At 39.1% G+C, this 20,743-nt stretch overlaps 6 protein-coding genes across 6 annotated transcripts, besides 8 other annotated features; 3 read left to right on the forward strand and 3 right to left on the reverse strand.

The window, feature by feature from the left end:
* Positions 1 to 861: 861 nt before the first annotated feature.
* On the reverse strand, positions 862 to 2,547 carry PVX_097630 (hypothetical protein, conserved; the record flags this gene model as incomplete). The annotated part of the gene is made up of 1 exon (XM_001613136.1): positions 862 to 2,547. Exon 1 carries the CDS (start codon positions 2,365 to 2,367, stop codon positions 862 to 864), a length of 1,506 nt encoding a protein of 501 aa, XP_001613186.1. The 5' UTR covers positions 2,368 to 2,547.
* A 2,396-nt stretch (positions 2,548 to 4,943) lies between these two features.
* Positions 4,944 to 6,779, forward strand: PVX_097625 (merozoite surface protein 8, putative; the record flags this gene model as incomplete). The annotated part of the gene is made up of 1 exon (XM_001613135.1): positions 4,944 to 6,779. The coding sequence occupies exon 1, from the start codon at positions 5,316 to 5,318 to the stop codon at positions 6,777 to 6,779; it is 1,464 nt and encodes a 487-aa protein (XP_001613185.1). The 5' UTR covers positions 4,944 to 5,315.
* Positions 5,696 to 5,715: a microsatellite.
* A 198-nt stretch (positions 6,780 to 6,977) lies between the features above and the next one.
* Positions 6,978 to 7,000: a microsatellite.
* Positions 7,001 to 7,857: 857 nt separating this feature from the next.
* Positions 7,858 to 7,878: a microsatellite.
* A 1,510-nt stretch (positions 7,879 to 9,388) lies between these two features.
* PVX_097620 (hypothetical protein, conserved) lies at positions 9,389 to 10,345 on the forward strand (the record flags this gene model as incomplete). Its single annotated transcript, XM_001613134.1, has 1 exon — positions 9,389 to 10,345. One exon carries the CDS (start codon positions 9,389 to 9,391, stop codon positions 10,343 to 10,345), a length of 957 nt encoding a protein of 318 aa, XP_001613184.1.
* Positions 10,346 to 11,458: 1,113 nt separating this feature from the next.
* Positions 11,459 to 11,478: a microsatellite.
* PVX_097615 (hypothetical protein, conserved) lies at positions 11,477 to 12,607 on the reverse strand (the record flags this gene model as incomplete). Its single annotated transcript, XM_001613133.1, has 1 exon — positions 11,477 to 12,607. The coding sequence occupies one exon, from the start codon at positions 12,605 to 12,607 to the stop codon at positions 11,477 to 11,479; it is 1,131 nt and encodes a 376-aa protein (XP_001613183.1).
* Positions 12,553 to 12,592: a microsatellite.
* A 691-nt stretch (positions 12,608 to 13,298) lies between the features above and the next one.
* Positions 13,299 to 13,323: a microsatellite.
* A 708-nt stretch (positions 13,324 to 14,031) lies between these two features.
* Positions 14,032 to 16,245, forward strand: PVX_097610 (hypothetical protein, conserved). The gene is made up of 2 exons (XM_001613132.1): positions 14,032 to 14,737; positions 14,843 to 16,245. Exon 2 carries the CDS (start codon positions 14,844 to 14,846, stop codon positions 15,726 to 15,728), a length of 885 nt encoding a protein of 294 aa, XP_001613182.1. The 5' UTR covers positions 14,032 to 14,737; position 14,843; the 3' UTR covers positions 15,729 to 16,245.
* A 375-nt stretch (positions 16,246 to 16,620) lies between these two features.
* PVX_097605 (hypothetical protein, conserved) lies at positions 16,621 to 20,575 on the reverse strand (the record flags this gene model as incomplete). The annotated part of the gene is made up of 3 exons (XM_001613131.1): positions 16,621 to 19,804; positions 20,089 to 20,278; positions 20,521 to 20,575. The coding sequence occupies 3 exons, from the start codon at positions 20,573 to 20,575 to the stop codon at positions 16,621 to 16,623; spliced, it is 3,429 nt and encodes a 1,142-aa protein (XP_001613181.1).
* Positions 16,788 to 16,807: a microsatellite.
* Positions 17,600 to 17,640: a microsatellite.
* Positions 20,576 to 20,743: the final 168 nt, after the last annotated feature.

A 20,743-nucleotide genomic window follows, 5' to 3' on the forward strand; every position in this document is an offset into this window, starting at 1 on the left:
GAAGTGCCGCAGATGTGCTCACGCGACTGTGGGGGCTGGCGCTGTCATTTGCACGTTTATCTGCACGTCCATCTGTGCGCCCATCTGCACGACCATTCATGCGGATCGCCGTGTGCGCGCCCCTCCCCCCATTGCAGACAGCCGACGTGCTCATAAACACCCAGAAGGAGATCATTGCGAAAATTAAAAATGAGAAAAACAGCTATTTTGAGGAAGTTGAACGGAAAAAAGTTCTTTTCGTAAGCACGAACTGTCATGCGTTTTTATGTAACAAGAGTATCCCGAAGCGTGGACGTTGGGGGGTGCCAAAAGATGTAGGCACAAACAGGCAGTTAGGGTAGATGGCATCCCCTGCGTGCACACCCAACCGGGCAGTGACGCATGGCACATGCTCGTGGATGTGAGTATTCCCTCCCTGCAGAAACGGGAAGTGGAAAAATCACTAGATTTTATACACTCCATTTGTGAAGACATAAAAACGAAGAAGGAGAAAATTTGTCTGGCGAACAGGATTAACAAGCTGCACGATTGCATAAATGTAAAATGGGAAAGCGGGAAAGAGTGATAACACCGCCCGATTGTTCGCTTGCGGGTGAGTAATTTGTATTGCGCTTAATAAGCACATGTCATATGTTCCTTTCCCTTTTTCAGAGCTTTTTGGAGACATTTGAAAAGGGCCCCTAACTCCTCAGAGGGGAGTTCGCGCGGAGGTTTAAAGTAGAGGGTGGACAATTTCGAGGGGAAACATCATTTTGGCGATAACGTGGTGTGCCTTCGTAAGCGGGATTGCACCCGAAAGTTGCGACAAAGTACCGACTGGCAGATGGAAAACGGCGTAAACGATCCGTGGAGTCACACCTTTCAGCCTGCTTGATTCCCTCCCTTTGCACAGTGACAAAATTTGCGCCAAAAGAGAGCCAAAGCACATGCGAGAGTAGCCACCAGAGCTAGAACCAGCAGCGTTAAAAAGGAAAAGAAGGAGGTCCCCTTTTTAAACTTAATTTTTACAACCTTCTTATCGTAATACGTTTCTAGAAAGAGATACACATTTTCTGAGTGGTGTATAGGCGCACTTAACACTTTGTCAATAAATCTGTGTGTTGCTTTTTGGCTGTCTACCTTTATGAAGGCAAATAATTTGTTACTAACATCTGCGTAGAAGGAGATGTCTTTGTGAAAGCTACTGCAGAGGTATTCCCCAATGGACTCCACGCCCTCTCTTGGATCCAAAGGGCACACATTTCCATCAGAGAGGTTGTACAAATAATTTGGCACATCAATATGGACATGATAGTAGATATTAAAAAAGTAGAATTTTCTGAAAATTTTTTTAATTACAGGTTTTTTTTTTTCAAGGGGGTTATATTTTGACTCACCCAAAAGGTCCGTTACCATTTTGCGCCAGTCGGATTGATACGTAGATATAGTTTTATCGTTTTTCTGGAGCGAACTTGGATTTCCAACCAGCTTGTGGTAGTTCCCCTTCACTTGGTCTAAGAAGCCAATTTGTTTTTCTCCCGTTTTTCTGCCATGCAGTACGCTTTCTTGAAACTTCCTTTTGATGAAATTTTCCGAAATGGCATTTTTTTTTTTTCCTTCGAGTTGTTTTTTTTCGAGTAACCGTTGCTGCCTACACTCGATCACCAAAACGTTGCTATAACCGTTCTGATTCAAGGGAAAAAAAAAAGTCCCTTTTTTAATTAAATTATTGTTTATGTACATTTGGCTGTTACGGCAGCTCGCCTGAATGTTTAGCCCCTCAACATTGTGAGCAACATTGGTATTGTAAAAATAAATGTAACTTTTGAATTCTCTGTCAAGTGATAAACTTGCAAAGGATGGGTGGCTACTCAGGGTAACATCGTTTAGGTAGAAATTGGAATGCTCGTTATTATTTTTTATTTTAATTTTATACGTCTTGTGGCTTTCATACCAAATGGCTAGTTCCTTTTCACCCGCTTCTGAGAAGTGGATCCTGTAAGGTAAATCAGTCAAATGCACCTTCTTCTTGTTAACATAAATGTGATATTTTTTTAGGTACAGCTCTTCCACGGAGATACTTTGCTCATTGTCTAAGTACTCCAATGTGTTTTCATTAAAAAAGAGTTCGTCTTCTGGGGAGGCCTTTTCATATATGTAATTTTCCCAAATGTTTAGAAGTGGACTTAGGGTAATTTCGGTCAGGTGTTCACTCGCTTCTAATTCGTAATGATATAGATCTCTATGAAACTTAAAAGAGACGTGGTTTATCAGTATGTTGCTAATGAAAATTGGGTATTCACCATCTTGGAAAGAACCTTGGCTGCATCTGCTTCCTTTCACCAACAAAATGAGCAGCAGGGAAAGTGCCGTGAAGAAGCGCTTCATTGTGCTGGCATTGGGAATAGTTTTTTTTTTTTTTTTTTTCCTTTATGAATGTCCTCAGGGAGGGGCATAAGCGTAAAAATGGATGAGACGTGAAAATCTCAGACATGATAGGAACGGTACACGAGTCAATTTCCCAATGTTCACCCTCCAAAGGTATCTACGTCTGACTCAGGTGTGCACACGTGCAAGTGAACCTACGCCGCTTTGCACCTTCCGGTGAGCTATCTTAAAAAAAAAATAAAAACGCAATTGCAAACAATTCGGTGGATGAGCAAATGGAAGACCCATACCTCACTCTGCGTAAATGGAATCCTATTCTTGACACAAAAAAAGGGGTACCCCTTTAGCGCACACGCGGAACCGTCTCGGTGGGACTCGAGCTGCACAATGTCCCACCCATTTGCACATTTCCTTGTGCACCGTGAGAACTGAAAAATTAAACTTTCTTTCAACCGTTTTAAAAATATCCCAAGAGGGTACTCAAAGGAGCAGCGGCACGTTGAGAGGTGCCACTTGAGCATGCATATGAGCCGAAATTAAACGCGCGCGAAGGGTACGTGATCGGGTCAACGTACAATTGTGGCCTATATGACATAGTAGGCCTTTAAACCGCGCCATGTCTTACCAACTTTGAGCTGTGCATTTTTTGGGGGAAAAAATATATTTCCCGAAGGGGTATAAAAAGAAGTAGGCTACATTTTGTAGCTTAGAGGTTGGTGGGGGTTACGGTGATGGAGTGATTTACACCCTTTTTCTAGTATATACATCATATAGCTTCCCGTAAGGGCATTTGCACTTTTGTTATTATACTTGTGGGGAGCCCCAAATGAGGTTCCCTGCGGTTGGAAGTTTGTTGGCGCATATGTAGAAGAGGTAGGCTCGGCATTAAGACGATTTGTTTAAGCGGTTAAACCATTGAAGCGTTAAAAAAAAGAATTGTACGGCACTGCTCCTCTGGAGGTGCGTGATTTTCCCTCTACCGCGATAGCATTGCTCAAAATGGTCACTTTCGACTTGATGCATTTCCGTTCCGAGGTAAGAGCGCGGGAGAAGGGGCGAATCAGTTGGTCCCCTTTCCACATCACTCAAACCATATGTATGTGACACGAGTGGATGGGAAAATGAAACCACTTATGGCTTACCGCCATGCAAGAATGACATTTTCATGTGTCATTCTAACCCAAGCGGGGTGAACAAAACTTCCGCATTATGGGAAGAATAAACCAAAAAATTTGCAATTTTATCGTAAAAGAGATAAAATGGGGGAAAAAACGAACCACTGGATGCATGTGTATTTCTCCCTCTGCCTTCAATCTTACAGTGGTTACATTATTGCTGCCATCATTTCGTATGTGTCAACGGGCTGTGGATAAGCGGCAGCAATAGTACGCCTTAAAAAAATGATCACCTGCCATTTGTTCATACCTTTTTCTGGGGTAACCCCAACTGTGTAACATTGTAAAGGGAAAAAATATGAGTCAGCTTTTCTTTCGTATAAATGTAAACCACTTTTTTAACAACTTTTTGCTTTTCCTTCCTTTTCACAGTGTTATAAAGTTACAACTGTGAAAAGGCACAAAGGAGCATACAACGTTATTCCATCGAGAAAAAAAAAAAAAAATTCACATATGCTGATGTATGCATTTTTGTAGCTCGTTCACATATAAGCACTTAACTTTATTGCCTTTTCCGCTTTACAGTTGTGGCACGCCTTCTCATTTTAACAAATCAGGGACGGAAAAAATAAATGCGCAACGTGCCGCCAACTTGTGCAGAAAAAAGAGGAAAAAAAATAATATAAAAGTAAAAGGGGTAGAGAAAACCACACAAACCGGGGGATAAGCAAAATGGATAAAAATTAATGGTTTTTTTGCAATTGTGTTTTGGCCTTCCCCTTCTTGAAAACCCCATGGGGTGACGTTGCACGAAATTTCTGATGCACGCGCAGAAGGCAGGAATGAACATATATGTCAAGGGGTGTAAAATAATAACCCTAGCGTGGCTTTCCAACAGTGCAATACGTGTACGTTATTAGCGTATCCATGAAAGGATTGTTTAGCCATGAATGAATAATGCGTTTTACATGAGGAGATAAATATGCGTTCGTATGACCATGCTAATGTTTCGAATCAATATTTTTTTGCATTGCATGCGGGGTAGCGAGTAGCATATGCGAATGAAAAAAGAGAACGAACATAAATTCCCATAAACAAATAGGGAGAGGGGGCGTTCCTACATAGCAATAAATGTATCATATATGATAATGCGCCACAAGTATATATGCATATTTTATTTGCGCACTTTTTACGTGGTGACCCTTAAGCCCTTCTCTTCTGCATTTGCTTCGCAAGCGCCAAGTGGATTATTTTTACAGGCGCCAATAATTCTCCTCCTCCTCCTTCACAGTGGGAAGAAAAGGGGCAATTATTTATTTATTTATTTCTTACAAAAAAATTAGTAAGTGAGATGACAAACTGAACGTTTCCTTTTTCTTGAACTGAAATGATGTTTTTTTTTTTTTTTTTTTTTTTCAAATAAAAAATAATTAAAACATTTAAGGAAGCATTTTTTTTTTTATACATAATTTTGTAATGAACGTCATTTTTAATTTTTATATCTGCTGCGTATATATATGTGCACATATATAGATAAGTATATATGTACTTAACATACGTATACGCTTTTATTTTTTAAGCCTCCCCTTTTTCGCATTTTGAAACTCCCCAGAGAGGAGCCAACTTGCGCTTACTGGGCCCTTTTGTGGAGCACTGCGTACATTGATAATTGTATGTAAGCATTTGTACATGTACCGTGCTGCGCGAGCCACCCAGCAAATTCGATACAGTATTAAAAAAAAAAAAATTCGCAGTTTTTACCCCTAAGGTAAAAATCGGTACTCTATTTTACCCATTACGCTATCGCCTTGTATCTTCAAAACCGAAGCAACAATGAGGAAAAACGCGCAAATAGTAATTTTCTGCCTGTTCGGATTGCTGAGTTATAGATGCGGAGCTGAAGGAAACGTTAGCCCACCCAACTTTAATGACAACAGGGTAAACGGCAACAATGGAAATAAAGGCAACGGAAATGACAACGACGTGCCGTCGTTCATTGGAGGAAACAATAATAACGTGAACGGCAATAATGATGATAACATTTTTAATAAAAATGGAAAGGATGTCACCCGAAATGATGGCGATGCAAAGGATGGAGAAAATCGAAATAACAAGAAAAACGAAAATGGCAGTGGCTCCAATGAGAATAACTCCATTGCAAATGCGGACAATGGTAGCGGCAAATCTGATGCGAATGCCAACCAAATTGATGAGGATGGAAATAAAATGGATGAAGCATCTTTAAAGAAAATCCTCAAAATTGTAGACGAAATGGAAAATATTCAAGGACTGCTCGATGGAGATTACAGCATTTTGGATAAGTACAGTGTCAAATTAGTTGATGAAGATGATGGAGAAACGAATAAAAGAAAAATCATTGGAGAATATGATTTGAAAATGTTAAAAAATATTTTATTGTTCAGAGAAAAAATTTCCCGAGTTTGTGAAAATAAATACAATAAAAATTTACCCGTCTTGTTAAAAAAATGCTCAAATGTGGATGACCCCAAATTGAGTAAATCCAGGGAAAAAATTAAAAAAGGATTAGCAAAAAATAATATGAGCATTGAAGATTTTGTGGTAGGTTTGTTGGAAGATTTATTTGAGAAAATTAATGAACATTTTATTAAAGACGATTCATTTGATTTGAGTGACTATTTAGCCGATTTCGAGCTCATCAATTATATAATTATGCACGAAACGTCCGAATTGATCGATGAGCTTTTGAACATAATAGAGTCCATGAATTTCAGATTGGAATCCGGATCTTTGGAGAAAATGGTTAAATCTGCAGAATCAGGAATGAACTTAAATTGCAAAATGAAGGAAGACATAATTCACTTACTTAAGAAATCCTCCGCCAAATTTTTTAAAATCGAAATTGACAGAAAGACCAAGATGATATACCCAGTGCAGGCTACACACAAAGGTGCCAACATGAAACAACTCGCCCTGAGCTTCCTCCAGAAGAACAATGTATGTGAACATAAAAAGTGCCCATTGAACTCCAACTGCTATGTTATAAATGGAGAGGAGGTCTGCAGATGTCTACCCGGATTTAGCGACGTCAAAATTGATAACGTGATGAACTGCGTTAGGGATGATACCCTTGACTGTAGCAACAACAACGGTGGCTGTGATGTGAACGCAACGTGTACCCTTATAGACAAAAAAATTGTGTGTGAATGCAAGGACAACTTTGAGGGAGACGGAATATACTGCTCCTACAGCATTTTCAACTCCATCAACAATTTCATTTTCCTGATCTTGTTGCTTTTGTGCCTGTACCTGTTCTAGGCGTGTAGCAGTTGTGGCCGTTAGCTGTTTTAACTGTTAGCGGTTTTGTGTGCCCACGCTGCTGTATATTCCTGCGCCCGTGTGTATCCATTTTTAACTACGCAGTTGTGTAGTTTTTTTTTTTTTTTTTTTTTTTTTTTTTCACCTGCATGAAATGTACATATAGATATAAAGTTGTGCCCACGTTGGACAATTTCCACAGAAACGCGCCATTCTTTCATTCATTCTCTCTTTAATTCTTTCTTCCATTCATTTCTTTTTTTTTTTTTCTTTAAATTAATGCATTTTTTTTGAAGCGTTTACATTACCATAGTAGCAACTAGTTGTTATTGTCAGGGCGTGTATGAAACCTCATGTAATCGCTTCCTTCCTGCACACAGGTGGTGATAAATGATTCTCGATGTTTATTTTTTCCCCTCATTGATTCTTTATACTTCATTTTTGCAAATGCGTATACTGCTTTAAACGTTCATGCAGCTTCGTGTAGTTTACCAATTTTACAAGTTTTCACAATTTTTACCAATTTAACAGATTTTTCCACCATTTAACTTTGTTTACTCACCACTGAATAGCTCCAAGGAAATGAACTTTCTGCGTCTCCCAGGGCCGAGCCGCAAAGGGCTGGTTGGAACGTTTGATCGTGTCCCTCGTACCGCATGGCGGTTTGGCTATTTTTGTGCCGTCAGCGGTTTGGCTATTTTTGTGCCGTCAGCGGTTTGGCTATTTTTGTACAGTCAACGGTTTGCTTATATTTATTTTTTTTTTTACAAAGTGAACTTCCTTCACGTGGAGGTGCAACTGTCTGACACTGCTTGGAGGTTTGTTGCCCCATTTTTGTAGCACATAATTGGCTACTACACTTTTTTTGCATTACGGGAAAAAGTGACAAAGTAGAAGAGGTGAAGGGGGTAAAATGGGCTGGCATATGGCGTACGTGCAGCTTTCTATATAAGCGCAAAATGGTTAATATGTGTACATTCTTTGGCAAACGCAAAAGTTGGTGCTGTGGGAGGAGGAAAAATTCCCCTGTTTTACTTCATTTGCAACTTTGACAATTTTCTTAGTTTTTTTTTTTTTACGTAAAAAAAAATGCCTTGAGGGGCACGAAAAAAAGCGAAGTACGTACATCACCACGCAGGCTATGAAGTGCCCCAACTGTTTTTAAATTTAGGTAAAGAACGCGAGTTGTTTGAGGAATAATTTTTTTTTTTTTCAAATGGCTTAAAAAATTTGCTCAACTCGCGTTTGAGTTAAGACAAGTGTGCACGATTTGCGTAATCTCTTTTTTATGTGACAAAAATGGATTGCGGAAAAGACGCGAAAAGACAAATGCGCGAAGCAAGTTGAGAATAAATGAACAGTTTCGTAATGTTATTTTTATCAACTGGCAAATGTAGAAAAGGGGGGAAAAACAAGAAAAGGAAAAAAAAAAAAAAAAAGCGCAGACTGAAAAGGTAAGTGGCGTCTATGTGTAAGAGTTTATCGAGATTGGTTTGACGAGCTTTGTTAAATTTGCCCTTTTCATTTGCCTTTTTCGTTTTTTCTTTTTTTTTTCGTTCCATTTTCGTCTTTTTTCTCCACTTCTTAAGTGATAGCCATTTTATCTTCACTCTTAAACACGTTTGCGCGTGTTTTTTCGTTTCATCATTAAAATCGGGATGGTTAAAAGTGACTCTTCGCAAGTTACACCTTTGCAATGCTGTCTTATGATTTTGCCTCATTCTTTCCCTTAATGCGGTTGAGTTTTTTTCAAATGCTTCAAACATAGCGTACGTTAAAAGCATTATTTGAGTTATATATATATGTGTATATTTTTTTGTGTATATTTTTTTACATGTGTATGTTTTTTTTTTTTTCCATTCATGTGAAACAACAGAACAAAATTGCCTCTTATTAAATGTGAAGAGTGTGCAGCCCTTTTTTGTTTTTTTTTTTTTCCAACTGTTTATGTGTCACTCGGCACATTTCTTTTTACTGCAAAAAAGACGCATTTATGGGTACCTGTTGAGCGCGCAAATGTGTGCATGTGCGTATATAAACATATACATGTACTTATAATGCGCATTTCCCCTCTGTTGTAATAATTACATTCCTTTTCCTATTGTGCGTTCATCGTGCGTAGAAGTGTGGGACACGCCTGTGTCTTGGAAGCAAAAAGATGAGCTGTTCTCACGCGAGATTAAGTATTTGCACGTCTTACACTTTTGGGCGAAATGTTCCCAGTAGCAATGGATAGGAATTATTCCATTCGTGGATTCCCCGTTTGACCTTTGTTCATGCTGTTTTTTTTTTTTCCCACGGACATTTCGTTCAATTCGTTGGGAGGGAGCAAACGGAAGTGGCATAAAAGGGAGAAGAAGTGGAGGAAGAAGCTCCCCCTTCGTAGTTGCCTAAGTTGAGGTGACCCTCGAAGGTTGCAAATCTGTGAACCTTCTCGTTAGGCGTCCTTTTGTTTACCCATTTGTGCTAGCATTTTTTTTTTCTCCTTGAAACACCTTTTTGAGGAGCGTCCACATTTTTTAGCTATCCTGCGCTAACCACGTAGCAGCTAGCCACTTTGTCGAGGAAGAATCATTGGTGCTGCCGTCCCTTGTTGCCTTTTCCGCATCATGGGGAACAGCTGCAAGAAAGTCATACAAGCCAGACGAAACAGAACCCCGCCTGACCAATTCAACCACCGCTTCGATTTCGGAAGCGATAATAAGTCAAGTTGGAATAATATGAACTATTACAATGACTTATATTTACGAAATTTTAACCGAGAGAGAGAACCCTTAAAAGAAAAGGACAACACATTAGCACTTAACGATGAAAGCAATTTCAATACCAACAGTTCGTTGGTCTATATCGATGAACTTTATGACATTTTGGAAAACGAAAAAAAAGTGAAGATAAAAAAAGTTGACAACTCCGATGTGGAGGAATTCCTCATTATAGAAAAGCACATTAAATTAAAAAGGAAAAAGAAGAAAAATAATCCTTTCAAAAAGAAAAAGGAAAAAAATGCGAAAAAAGAAATGAGCCCATCCTCATTAAGACACATAAATGGTGACAGTAATGGGAAGCGTTTTGATGTGCCATCCTTCCCGGGAGATAACTCTCTGAAGAAAAAGAAAAATAAAATGAAAGATCGAGCATCCTCGAAAATTACTGAAATGGAAACGTGGTGCAGTTCTTCAAATGATAATAGGTACGATATATTCGAGGAGGATAGAAAGCACATGCTGAAGCAACGCCAAGTGAACATGAGGGATGATCCGAAGATGGCTCCCCAAAAGGGTGGCAAACACACCAGGGATAGTCGTATCGGTGATAAGACTGCTCAGGGTAAGCTCAGCAGTGGCGATAACAAGGACGCCAGCGATCCGGGAAACGGTCACAACCGCGGCAGCGATTTTAGTTTAACGTTTGAAACAAGTGAGGAGCAGGACTCGCAAAAGGGGAAAAAAGCTAACCAAAAGGTTGACAAAAAAACTGCCCAAAAAGCTGCCCCCAAAGCTACCCAAAAGGCTAACAAAAAAACTGACAAGGCTGCCAAAAAATTTGGTGAACCATTCCCAGATTGAAAGGTGCAGTTACTCGAACAAGGAAAGAAGCGGAAAGACCGGGGGGGTTAAATGTGCAACCCCGCTCACTCCAGCTTTCTCTCCTCAGAAAAAGGAAAAATATACCACGCTATAAATATAAGTTGCACCTACGTGTGGTCGCTAACTCTTTTCAGCATTCCTCGTGCGTGAGTAGTGGAAGAGGGTTAACCGTTTAGCCCTGTGAGTATTCCTTTTTTTTAAGCCAATCCGTTTTAATTTTTTTTTCTTTTTTTTTTTTCGTTTTCCCCGTCTACTTAATTTACTACTACGTGCCTCTTTGTTCCTTTTTCTTTTCTGAGTTTTAATTTCTTCTTCGATGTTTCATTTGTTGTAAAAACGTTTGCGAAGTTTACATCGCTGCGATTAGTTTAAATATTATAAAACGTAATGACATACGCGTTAAAACAATGGGTGATATTTTTCAAAGTTAAAAAAAAAGGGTTACAAATGGGTTAAAAAAAAAGGAGTAATTTCAAAATGGGAACTGGGAGGGGGGAATTTCATAAAAAAAAATTAAGTAAAACGAAAATGATCACATAAATTCGAAGGTAATACAAAGAGTAAGATAACTGAATTATGGTAGGCGTGGTTAAAATTAGGAAGACGCGAAAGATGTAATGTGCGAAATGGAACAAAATGTTTGGCCGAGCGCCATTTGGACTCGCGCGGGGGGGGAGGGCGCATTTCCCCTTGCACACCGCGCAAAAAAAAAAAAAAAAAAAAAATACACACATATGTACACACATACGTATGCACATTTATATAATCCTGTTAGAATCCCTCCATTATAAATGCCTAGAAAGGGCATAGGTAAGAAGAGCGCGTGGGGTTCCCTTCATATCCCAATCTGCTATATTTTTCTTATGTGCCATTTTTTTCTTCTTTGGGGGGAAATGTTCTTAAAAATGGACAACTCTCGTTCTGGTAACATAAAATGAGTGAGAAAAAAAATGCGCATTTAATCGCTGCTAAAATGCGAGTCACTCACCTGTTAATCTTTTTTTTTTTTCACTTCTTTGTAAAAATTTTCCTTTTTACCTTTGTTATCTCCCTTCCGCGTTGGCCACACCGCTGCTTGCGCATGGTTCAGATGACTCCTGCAGCACCTGCTCAACTTTTGTTGGCGCACCACGAGAGGAAGATGACCCAAAAAAAGTCTGCGAAAAAAACCACCGTGGCTTGATAAATCCTCGGAACAAAAACAAAATTAATTAAAGTTAATGGTGTCCATGTCATCAAAGAAATGAAGAAAACCTTCATCCCAGTATTCACAATTTTGTCAATAATTTCTGACTTCCTTTGATTTTTTAACATACCATTATAAAAAAAAAAAATTGTTAAGTGGATAGGTCCAAAAATAAAATTATCAAACAAGGTAGGTATAAAAGATTTATACAAAAAAGTATTCGGTTTGGACTTTATAAAATTTGCTAAAATTTTCCCATACCACCATGTCATGATTGGCCCCTCTAGAGTTAACCCAATGGTGGACATTCTCACCGTTCTTAAAAAATCATATTCATTGTCTTTTTTATGTACCTCCATCATTTGGCAGGCTATATCCGCTATGAAATATAGCGTGCCCGCTATTAGGCAATTCATTAAAAGGAGGTGTTTTTCGAATAAGTTGTTAATTATTTTTGACATTCTACTGGTGTAAACGGGTAGAATTCCCTTTGGGAGTTTCCCATTTTTTGCGCCACTATGAATGTTGTCTGCGTTTCGACTGGTGAGTATATCAATTGTGGTGCTTTTTTCCCCCTCGCTGGCTGCTTCGATGTTTTCTTTCTGATTTGCGCAGTGCGCGTTTGGGTTGGCCCTATCGGCGCCTCCTTCAGTGCTGCCTTCGGTGCTGCTTTCCACGGTGGTCGCACTAACACTGCCGGTTCCCTCGCAGCTTTTCCCATCGTTCTGGTTTTTCCCCGTGTGCACACCTTTCCGCACTTCAATTTGGAAATATCTGTTCTTCCCCCGTATGCTCATAATACTGCTTGGATTTTTTTCAGTGATTACATGTCCCTGCGTTGTTGCGGTTTGAGTGGTGAACTTGCGTGCGTTCACGTCTGCCCTGGCGGTACCGTTACGCACGACGTCATGCGCGTAGTTTCGGTTATCAATTGGGTTTGTCCTGCTCAATGTATCCCCCTTTAAGTAGCTATTTATTGCGTGGATTATCTTTTCACTCGCCTTTTCGTATTCGCTTCTTCTCAATTTGGGCGTCTTAAATGGGTTTAATTGCATCTTTGTGCTGAAGGACAGGCTACTACCTTTTACCTTATCGCCTTCACAGTTTGAGAATTTCGAACGTGTGCAGCTTTCAGCAAAGTATGGCCTTTTGAAATTGTAATCTATATATAGGGAGAAAGAGGAAAGGGGGAAAAAATAAAAAAAAAAGTAAAATAAAATAAATAAAGTATACAAAAAAAAAAATTATAAAAATATGCATTGCGTGCGCAATTGGGCATCTAAATAGAGAGGGGGAAGTTTGCACAGACAGGTACACACACATGCTAATTCGTGAAAGGAGAAACATTGTGGTAAGAAGAAAAAAAAAAAAAGAGGAAAAAATGCGAGAACTGGTTTATGCTGCACAGTCGACATAAATGTAGAAAGAGATTTTCCCCCAACTGTCTACGAACACATAAGAAAAATTGTAGACACAGGCTGCGAAGAGGAGTATGCATTCCCAGTGCAGTTCGAAAAGAAAGTTGAATTACCTTTTACCGAGGAATTCACATTTTTAAAAACGAAATTTATATGTTTTCTCTTAATATCCATGTACGCATTTATCAGCATTATTTATCCTTGCAGGGTTCTCTTCCAGAAATGTGTAACAGGTGGCAGTTTTTACCTGAGCCCCGTTCGGGTTGATATTTTCGTGGGGGTTGAAAAGGTAGATTCAGTTTCTCTTATTTTCCAAGCTGTGTGTTTTCTTTTTTTTTTTCTCAATTCAGTTACGTTGTTCGCAAAAGAGGATTGCACATGGCCCTTTCGTTTCTTTAACATATGTAGGTTGCCAAAACTGGGGTGGAAACAAACGCGCGTTAAGGGACACAAATGTTGTGGTAAATATACAGTGCGTGCCTCTCCCTTTTTTGTTGTTTTTTTATGAATTAATTTTTCGTTCCAGTAAATTGTAAATTTCAGCGATTCGAACAAAAGCCATCTTCCCTTATGTCATTCTGCTTTCTTCATTATTTTGTGTTAAGCGCATATTCTTATGCTTTCCCTTTTTTTTTACGTGACGGAAAAGGGGGTACTGTGTTGCAGCGTTCCTTTTTATTATGTATATACAACGAGTTTTAAGCAGTCGTTGGAGTCGCGTATGCAATACAAAAGGGGGGAGGAAAAGTAAAAATAAACTGCCGTTTCGTGAAATGGCTAAATTTTGCTCTACTTAAAATGGGGGGAAAAAAAGGAAGAGATAAAAAAATCTGATTACATGTTGAAAAGAACGTTTATGTTTAAAAAATTTTTAAATTGACAAAATTTTAAGGAGTTATATTATCACCCCACTGGATCTTCTACCAATTGGGGACTTCAAAGAAGGGTTGAAAATTTTTTCCAAATTTGAAGAACTTTTTTTTTTTGTACACAATAAAAGGTAGCATTTTTTTTTTTTTTTTTTTGTACACAATAAAGGTAACATTTTTTTTTTCGTTTTTGGCTTTATAAGGACGATGCATTTTTACATTTTGTAGAATTATGTTTGCATTTGTTTCGTTGGGAAAACAGGAAGATACAGCGTGTTCTCTGCGGAGATAATAATACATAAAAAATACGTAGGCACAAAAATGCATCCCTGCCGTTGAAGGGCCTGGGCGAAAAATGCAGATCTGAACATTTACACTTCAAGGTGAAGGAAGGCTAATCATAACTGACCGTTGCGATGTTATGGTTAAGAAGGAAAAAAAAAAAAAAAGCTACAATAATGTTGTGCCTCACTATTTGTCGTCATTTCATCTGACGTCTTTACGTTCTGCACAGATAATGGAATTTTATTTTTAGTATCTGCTGAATAATTTTTATGAACATTTGTTTTAAGTGTACCCCGCGTGAGCATTTATAACAATATCAAACCACACCCGGTGTGACATTTGTCTTAGCCCCTGATACATGTGTGCCTAATTCTGTGAGCTTCGAAATGGTAAAGGGTGACGTGTGCATCAGGGGGTACTCACAGTTATGCATAGCACGTTCGTTTCGCTTTTTTAGTCAAAAATAAGAAATAGTTGTGCATTTTTAGTCATGGGCCAAGGCATTTGCTGTGTGCGCGCTTTTTTTACAGGCCAGTGGTGATTTAACGGATAAAAGACACCACTGCGGTTGAAAGGACGAACGCTTTTTCGGAACCGATAAAGAAGGAAAAGGGTATTGTACACATAAGCGCACACGTGAGGTTATTTATTAACATTTTTATGTAGACCACGTGGAATAGTCCCTTTATGCTTTGGTTTTTTTCTCGTTCCTCGTTAGGATGAATTTAGTCGACTACGAACTTTCCAGCGACGAAGAACGCGGTGAGGCACCCCATAAAAGGGAGATTGGACACGAAGATTCAGCGGAGGGAGGGAATAAATGCACAGAGAATAAAAAGAATGAGGAAAGGGGAAGGGACAATAGCGCTAGTAAGAATGGAAAACACGATCTTGGTGGAAATGAGACCGATGACGTGTGTGCTAAAAAGAAGGCGGATATCCATTTAGCGAAGAAATGGGATGCGGGAAGAGCAGATGCACCCGGGGGGGATAAAACACGCGACGCAGATGAAATGCGTAGCGATGGCATTGCAGAGGAAAAGGGGACCCCCACTGAAGCGCCTTTATTGGGTAAATTAAAAGGTGCAGAAAAGGTGCCACATGGTGGTGGCGGTGATGGTAGCGGTGACGGTGAAGATGACCACAGCACTGAAGTATTGCCCGGTGGACATCACAAGAAAGAGCAAAACAAACAGAGGAGCGCACCACTAGTGAGTGAGCAGAGAGACACCACAATGGCGAAGGGATCCAACCTCCTAGAAAGTAACAACCTTAGCAATATCAGCGTGAACGAAAGCAATTTTGATGACGTATTTTTCCTGCCCCCCAATGAATACTCAGATTGTTTGAACCAAAAAATAGAGGAACTGTCAAAACTGTATGAAATAAATTTAACAATTAATAAAAATATAATTAACTCAAATGAGTATAAAAACCCCTGCATTTTGGAAAAAATTATGCAGATTTTTCAAATTGATGTGTATTCATCTAATTACCCTTTAAATATTTACAACCCTCATGATTTTTTATCCATCGATTTGTTTAACGAGAAAGGGGAGGAAACGGATCAGAAGAAAACCAAGACGAAGTGGTCTAACCACTGATTGGTACTTCACGTTTGATAAGTTTCGCAAGGTTGTTTTGCATCATGGGTGGTCATGGCGGTGGCGGTGTCCATTAGACGGGGATGATCTCCTTGCTCTTTGTGAGGGCTGTCAAATGTGTTAACATGTCTTAGGGGTACCCCTGCGGATAGATAGCCAAAGGAATAGCAGCAAAGAAGCAGACATTATAGGTGGGACTGTAGGACACTCTGGTCAGCTGCTAATATGTAACAATACCCCTGCGCATGGGGGAGGTGAAGTAGGCATCCACGTTGCCCATCCTAGCAAGCACATTTGGGTCGCTCCATTTTGTTCCCCCCAAAATGAGCACTCATAGTACTTAAGGTTTAATTAGAGTTAAAAAGTGTGCATTGTTATATTGGTGGTCAAATAAAACCTCCGCTTACGTTATTCAAAAGTGAAAAAAGGGGAAGTTTCACATGGCTAAATGCAATTGTGAGGGCACAAATGCAGTCAGATGGGGAAAGGCAGGATAGGGACACCCGTACGACGTACGCAAAAAAAAAAAAAAAGATTTAAAAAATGCCAAAGGAATGGCAGCGTTGTCAGTAGTGTCAAAAAAATGGCAGTAATGTTTCAAAAAAATATCCAAAAAAATGATTAAAAACAAAAACAAATTTTACATCGAGGGGGCCAAATGACCGCACCATTCTGCCGCAGCGTGTGGCTGCCCAGATGTGCAGCCGCAACTTCGCCCATTTTATGACTACGCCACGCAATGGTGTGCCAGTTTTAAAAACGGGATCAGATAAAACGGGGAAGAATATCTCCATGGTGGAGAGGTGGGCCTGTATCCCCTCCTTCCCCCCCCCTTTTTTTTTTTTTTTTTTCTCATTCCCTCTGGGGCGCAGAAAGATAAGAACTATACTCCTCACTTACTTGGAGTAACACCATAAGATAGATAATTCGAAATGAAGGAAAACTTATCTTGAGAGCCTTGCAAATATTTAAAAAATTCATCAAAATTGTTGATGGCATTTTTGGCTTTTTCCTTCAGTAACTTCTTTTCATTATCCTTATTTCGACAAAGGATGCAATCTTCCTCCCCATTTAGGCAATAAAAATGATAGGAATGATTGCACAAGAAGTGGATAATTGGGACGGATAACATTTCTTTGCAGATGGAACAATAAGTATTATCAATAATGTGAAAGTTGTACTTTTGGCTGGCTTTTTTTTTTTTTTTAATTTTATATAACTCCCTTTTATCTCTCACTATTTGGGCATATTTTTTATTTATATTTCTATCCATTTGGTTTATATAGGAAATCACCAATTTTTTCACGCACCCATAATTTTTGTTGTACTTTCGCAGAACGTTTATCAGGTGCAGCAACGATATGGATGATTTTTTATTTAACGTTTTTACAAACCGCGTGAGGTACTTGTCATCATTTAGTAAAGACAGGTAATAAAAAATGTAATTGTGGCACATGGAGCCTTTTACCTTCATGAGGTGCATACACGTGTTAAATAGCTTTTTCGCAAATTTTTCATCTGTAATTTGCATTAAGTTGTAACTTCGCAGGGGGGGGTTATCACTGTGAAGTTTGATTTGCTGCAGTGGGGGGTGTAAAGCCTGCTTAGCATAAATCAGTCTGAATTTTTTCACCATCTTTTGGGTAGTAAAAAGGAAGGACATGTCATGCTTGTTCATTTTATTGGAGACGTAGAGAAGCCCCTTGTTGTAGTTATAAATGGACAGCAGGATGGCAGATAAGAAGGTTATATTTTTATCTTCATTTTTGATCAGCTTATCTATGTTGAAGGTGAGGACGTGGTTCTCTTTTTCTTTTGTCTTGTACTTCTGAAGTAGAATCTGCATGACGGTGACGAAGAGGATGTAGTCATATTCCCCATTGAAGATGTCGAACTCTATCTTTTTGTTACTTATGATGTTGGCCGTCGTCGCGGCTTCGTCGTTGGCGATTGTGTCGTTGGCGAGGGGGGGGAGGCTATCTCTTTCGTGGGTAAATCTTCGGAGGTCGTCCCCCTGCTTCATCGAAAGGTTTTGCCCACTTGGGGGGGAATCCCTACCTGGGTCATCTGCCTCCATCACGATTCTTCTTCTTTCTTCCCCCTTTGAATTTTTTTTATCGAGAAATTTAAGGATAAAAAGAAACAAAAAATCTATGTTGTCAAGGAATAGGGGAATAAATATGGTCAAATTTAAATTGTACTTTTTAATGATCCTTTTTAACAAAAAAATGGTGCGTTGAGGGAAATATTTGATAAACTTGTACCCATAGCGAAAGAGCAAAATGCATATATTTTCTACGTCCAACATGAATATATATTTGAGGCTCTTTTCGTAATTTTCGAATTTGTCAATGAGGATGGAGATATACGTCAAGTGGTCTTTATTCTTTTTTGAAAACTTCAAAACGACATTGTAGTACCCCACGTTGGATAAAAACTTGTACGTTTTTTGCAAATTTATTTTGTTTTTATTGTTCCTTATGAAGGATATGATTTTTTTCTTCTTGCATTCTTTCTTGTAGCAAGTGAGAAGCATCATGGTGTGCTCGTCATTGAAGAGATGAACTTGGTGCAATTTTTCCAAATATCTGGATAAATATTCATATAACTCTAGGTTTAAATATTTGTGAATAACGATGGCCGTTTCTAGGAAGCCTATGGTGTTGATGTAATGGTGCATAGCTAGCTCGTACTTTTCCTTTTCGAATAAAAAATCGGCATATATGTGATGCATATGGCCGAAGTTAATGGTGTGATAATTTTTGTTCAAGTCGGCAAATTTTAATAACCAGAGGAACAACTTTTTCTTTTTAAACATGTGTACAATTTCGTTCATGTTTTTTTCTTTTAAAACGATTTTGATTTGATTTCTACAATTTTTAAAAAGTTTGTTTAATTTAAATAGCTTTTCCGAGTAGTAGTGTTTCTCCTCTGCGCTGTTATTTCCATCTCTTCGGGCTTCATCTCTTGAGGCTTCATCTCTTCGTGCTTCATCTTTTCGGGCCTCATCTTTTCTATCCAAAAATATATCATACTTTAAATCGCCTTTCATCAGGTTGCTACTTCCACTATTATTGTTAATACTGTCATTGTACATTTTGAGAATATCGAAACTTTTCGATTTGCTGCTTTCTGTTTCTTTGAAGATGTTGCTTATGCTATCACTTTTGCTGTTCTTCCCATGGTTTACCTCTCCAACTGCATTCCATTTCATTTTTAGTTGTTCGTAGAAATAGAATTTGTCTACCTTCACCTCCGGCTGGTGTATGTATTCGTCCACAATTAGAAACAGTAAGTTGTTAAAAAATAGGACGTTTGTTATGAGGCAGTTGAACGTCCCTCGGAAGACCTGCATTTTCATTTCTTCATGTATCACATATATGTTCACATAAAACTTTCTTCTAACTTCCGTGAGAAGGATTAAATAAAATTTTACTGCGAACAGATTTATTACTTTATTTTCTAGCAAAATGTATTCCAAACTTCTATTGCTGAGGTCTACAACAAAGAGAAGTTTCAATACGTTGTGGCAGATGTATAACACGTTTATTTCTTCGTTGTACGTGGACAACACCGGCTCGTGGAAAGGAGGTGGTCCGTTATCATTATTGCTGCTACTGGTGTGGTCACTCGTGGGGTCTTCTTCCCCATTGTTGTCGCTGTTGCTGGTGCCTCCATTGGGGGTTCCTCCGCTCGTTTTCGAAGAGTACTTTTTCTCTAACGGGATGCATTCGATGAATGTATAACTTATGGTAGAATCTTTTATGATCAGTCTGTACACATTTATAGAATTCTTTTTCATCACTATGAAGATGTCCTCTCTACAGAGGAACATATTTTCGTAAAGGTCTTCCTCCTCCACTTGGGTTAATTCACTTTTCGTAATAGAGTAATCATTATTTATGTGATAAAATGAGATTTTTTTATTTTCTAGGGTAGTTATATACCCGAGACACTTTGAAATTAGCGTCTTCTTTATATTCTCGATGTTCTTACTTAGTTGTATTTTTTTCAGCAGGGTGAAGTTGTACGCCCTGATGTTGTAGATGCTGCATACTAGGGCATTCTTGCTTTTGCTAAAAGGAGGAGGGTGAAAAGTAGCGGTTAGTGTGGACACCCATGGAAGGGGGAGGTATGCACGATTGAGCAACCGCTTGACCAACCGCTAGACCAACCGCGTGATGGCAAAAGGGGCATAAATCGAATGGCAGTGGTGCGGGCACAAAAAGGGGGAATCACATAGCGCTGCGGTAATGTATCTCGTTTGGTGGATGGACGTCACTCCCTCTCATTCGATGCCATTTTAGCACTATCTCATTCTCATGCGGTAGCCGCGCACTAGCCCAACTCGCCGCATTACCCAAGCACAATGAGGTTATTCGTTTTGTCACAAAAACAAAAATCGACGACCAACAAATCTGAGTTTATTGTGGTAACGTTTAGATTAACGGGGTCTATAAAAAGCAGCTTGTCTACAAACACGTTGATAAATTTTTTGGAAGTCGAAAAATATATCCCTTCGTGGCTATTCAGAAAGTTTTGTACATCACCTGCAGGGGTGGGGAGGCACACGCGTATGGCAAATAAAGAATGGGAAAAAAAAAAAATGCGTGGGTGTGTATGCACCGGGGGGAAAACATATGCAAGCATGTGTATACCCTACGCATGCATACACTGGTAAGCTTTACAATGGTGCGCTTGTATAGCAAAAGGGACACTCTTATAGAAACATATAATTTGTTCATGTTGACAAACGCTATGGGATTGCTCTGTTGCCGCTCCCTCCCTTTACCTGTATCTTTCGTTTGGTCCCTGTCGAAAAGGGGCAGCTTTCTAAAATTGAACATCTTGTCCGTATGCACATGAATATAATGTATATTTCTGCTGGGTAAATTTTTTTTTCATTTTTTTTTAAACTTACAAAAAAATTACAGAACAAAAAAAATGCTATCTCTTTTTCGAAGCACAATATGAATAACCCTTTCTTCCAGCAGCGCTGTTTTATCTTCCTTTTG

This window comes from Plasmodium vivax, chromosome 10 (assembly GCF_000002415.2).
Source record: "Plasmodium vivax chromosome 10, whole genome shotgun sequence".
Classification (NCBI taxonomy): Eukaryota; Apicomplexa; class Aconoidasida; order Haemosporida; family Plasmodiidae; genus Plasmodium; species Plasmodium vivax.

Bases quoted from the DNA above. Each gene is read 5' to 3' on its own strand.
- PVX_097610 (XM_001613132.1), top strand. From the start codon at position 14,844: ATGAATTTAGTCGACTACGAACTTTCCAGCGACGAAGAACGCGGTGAG.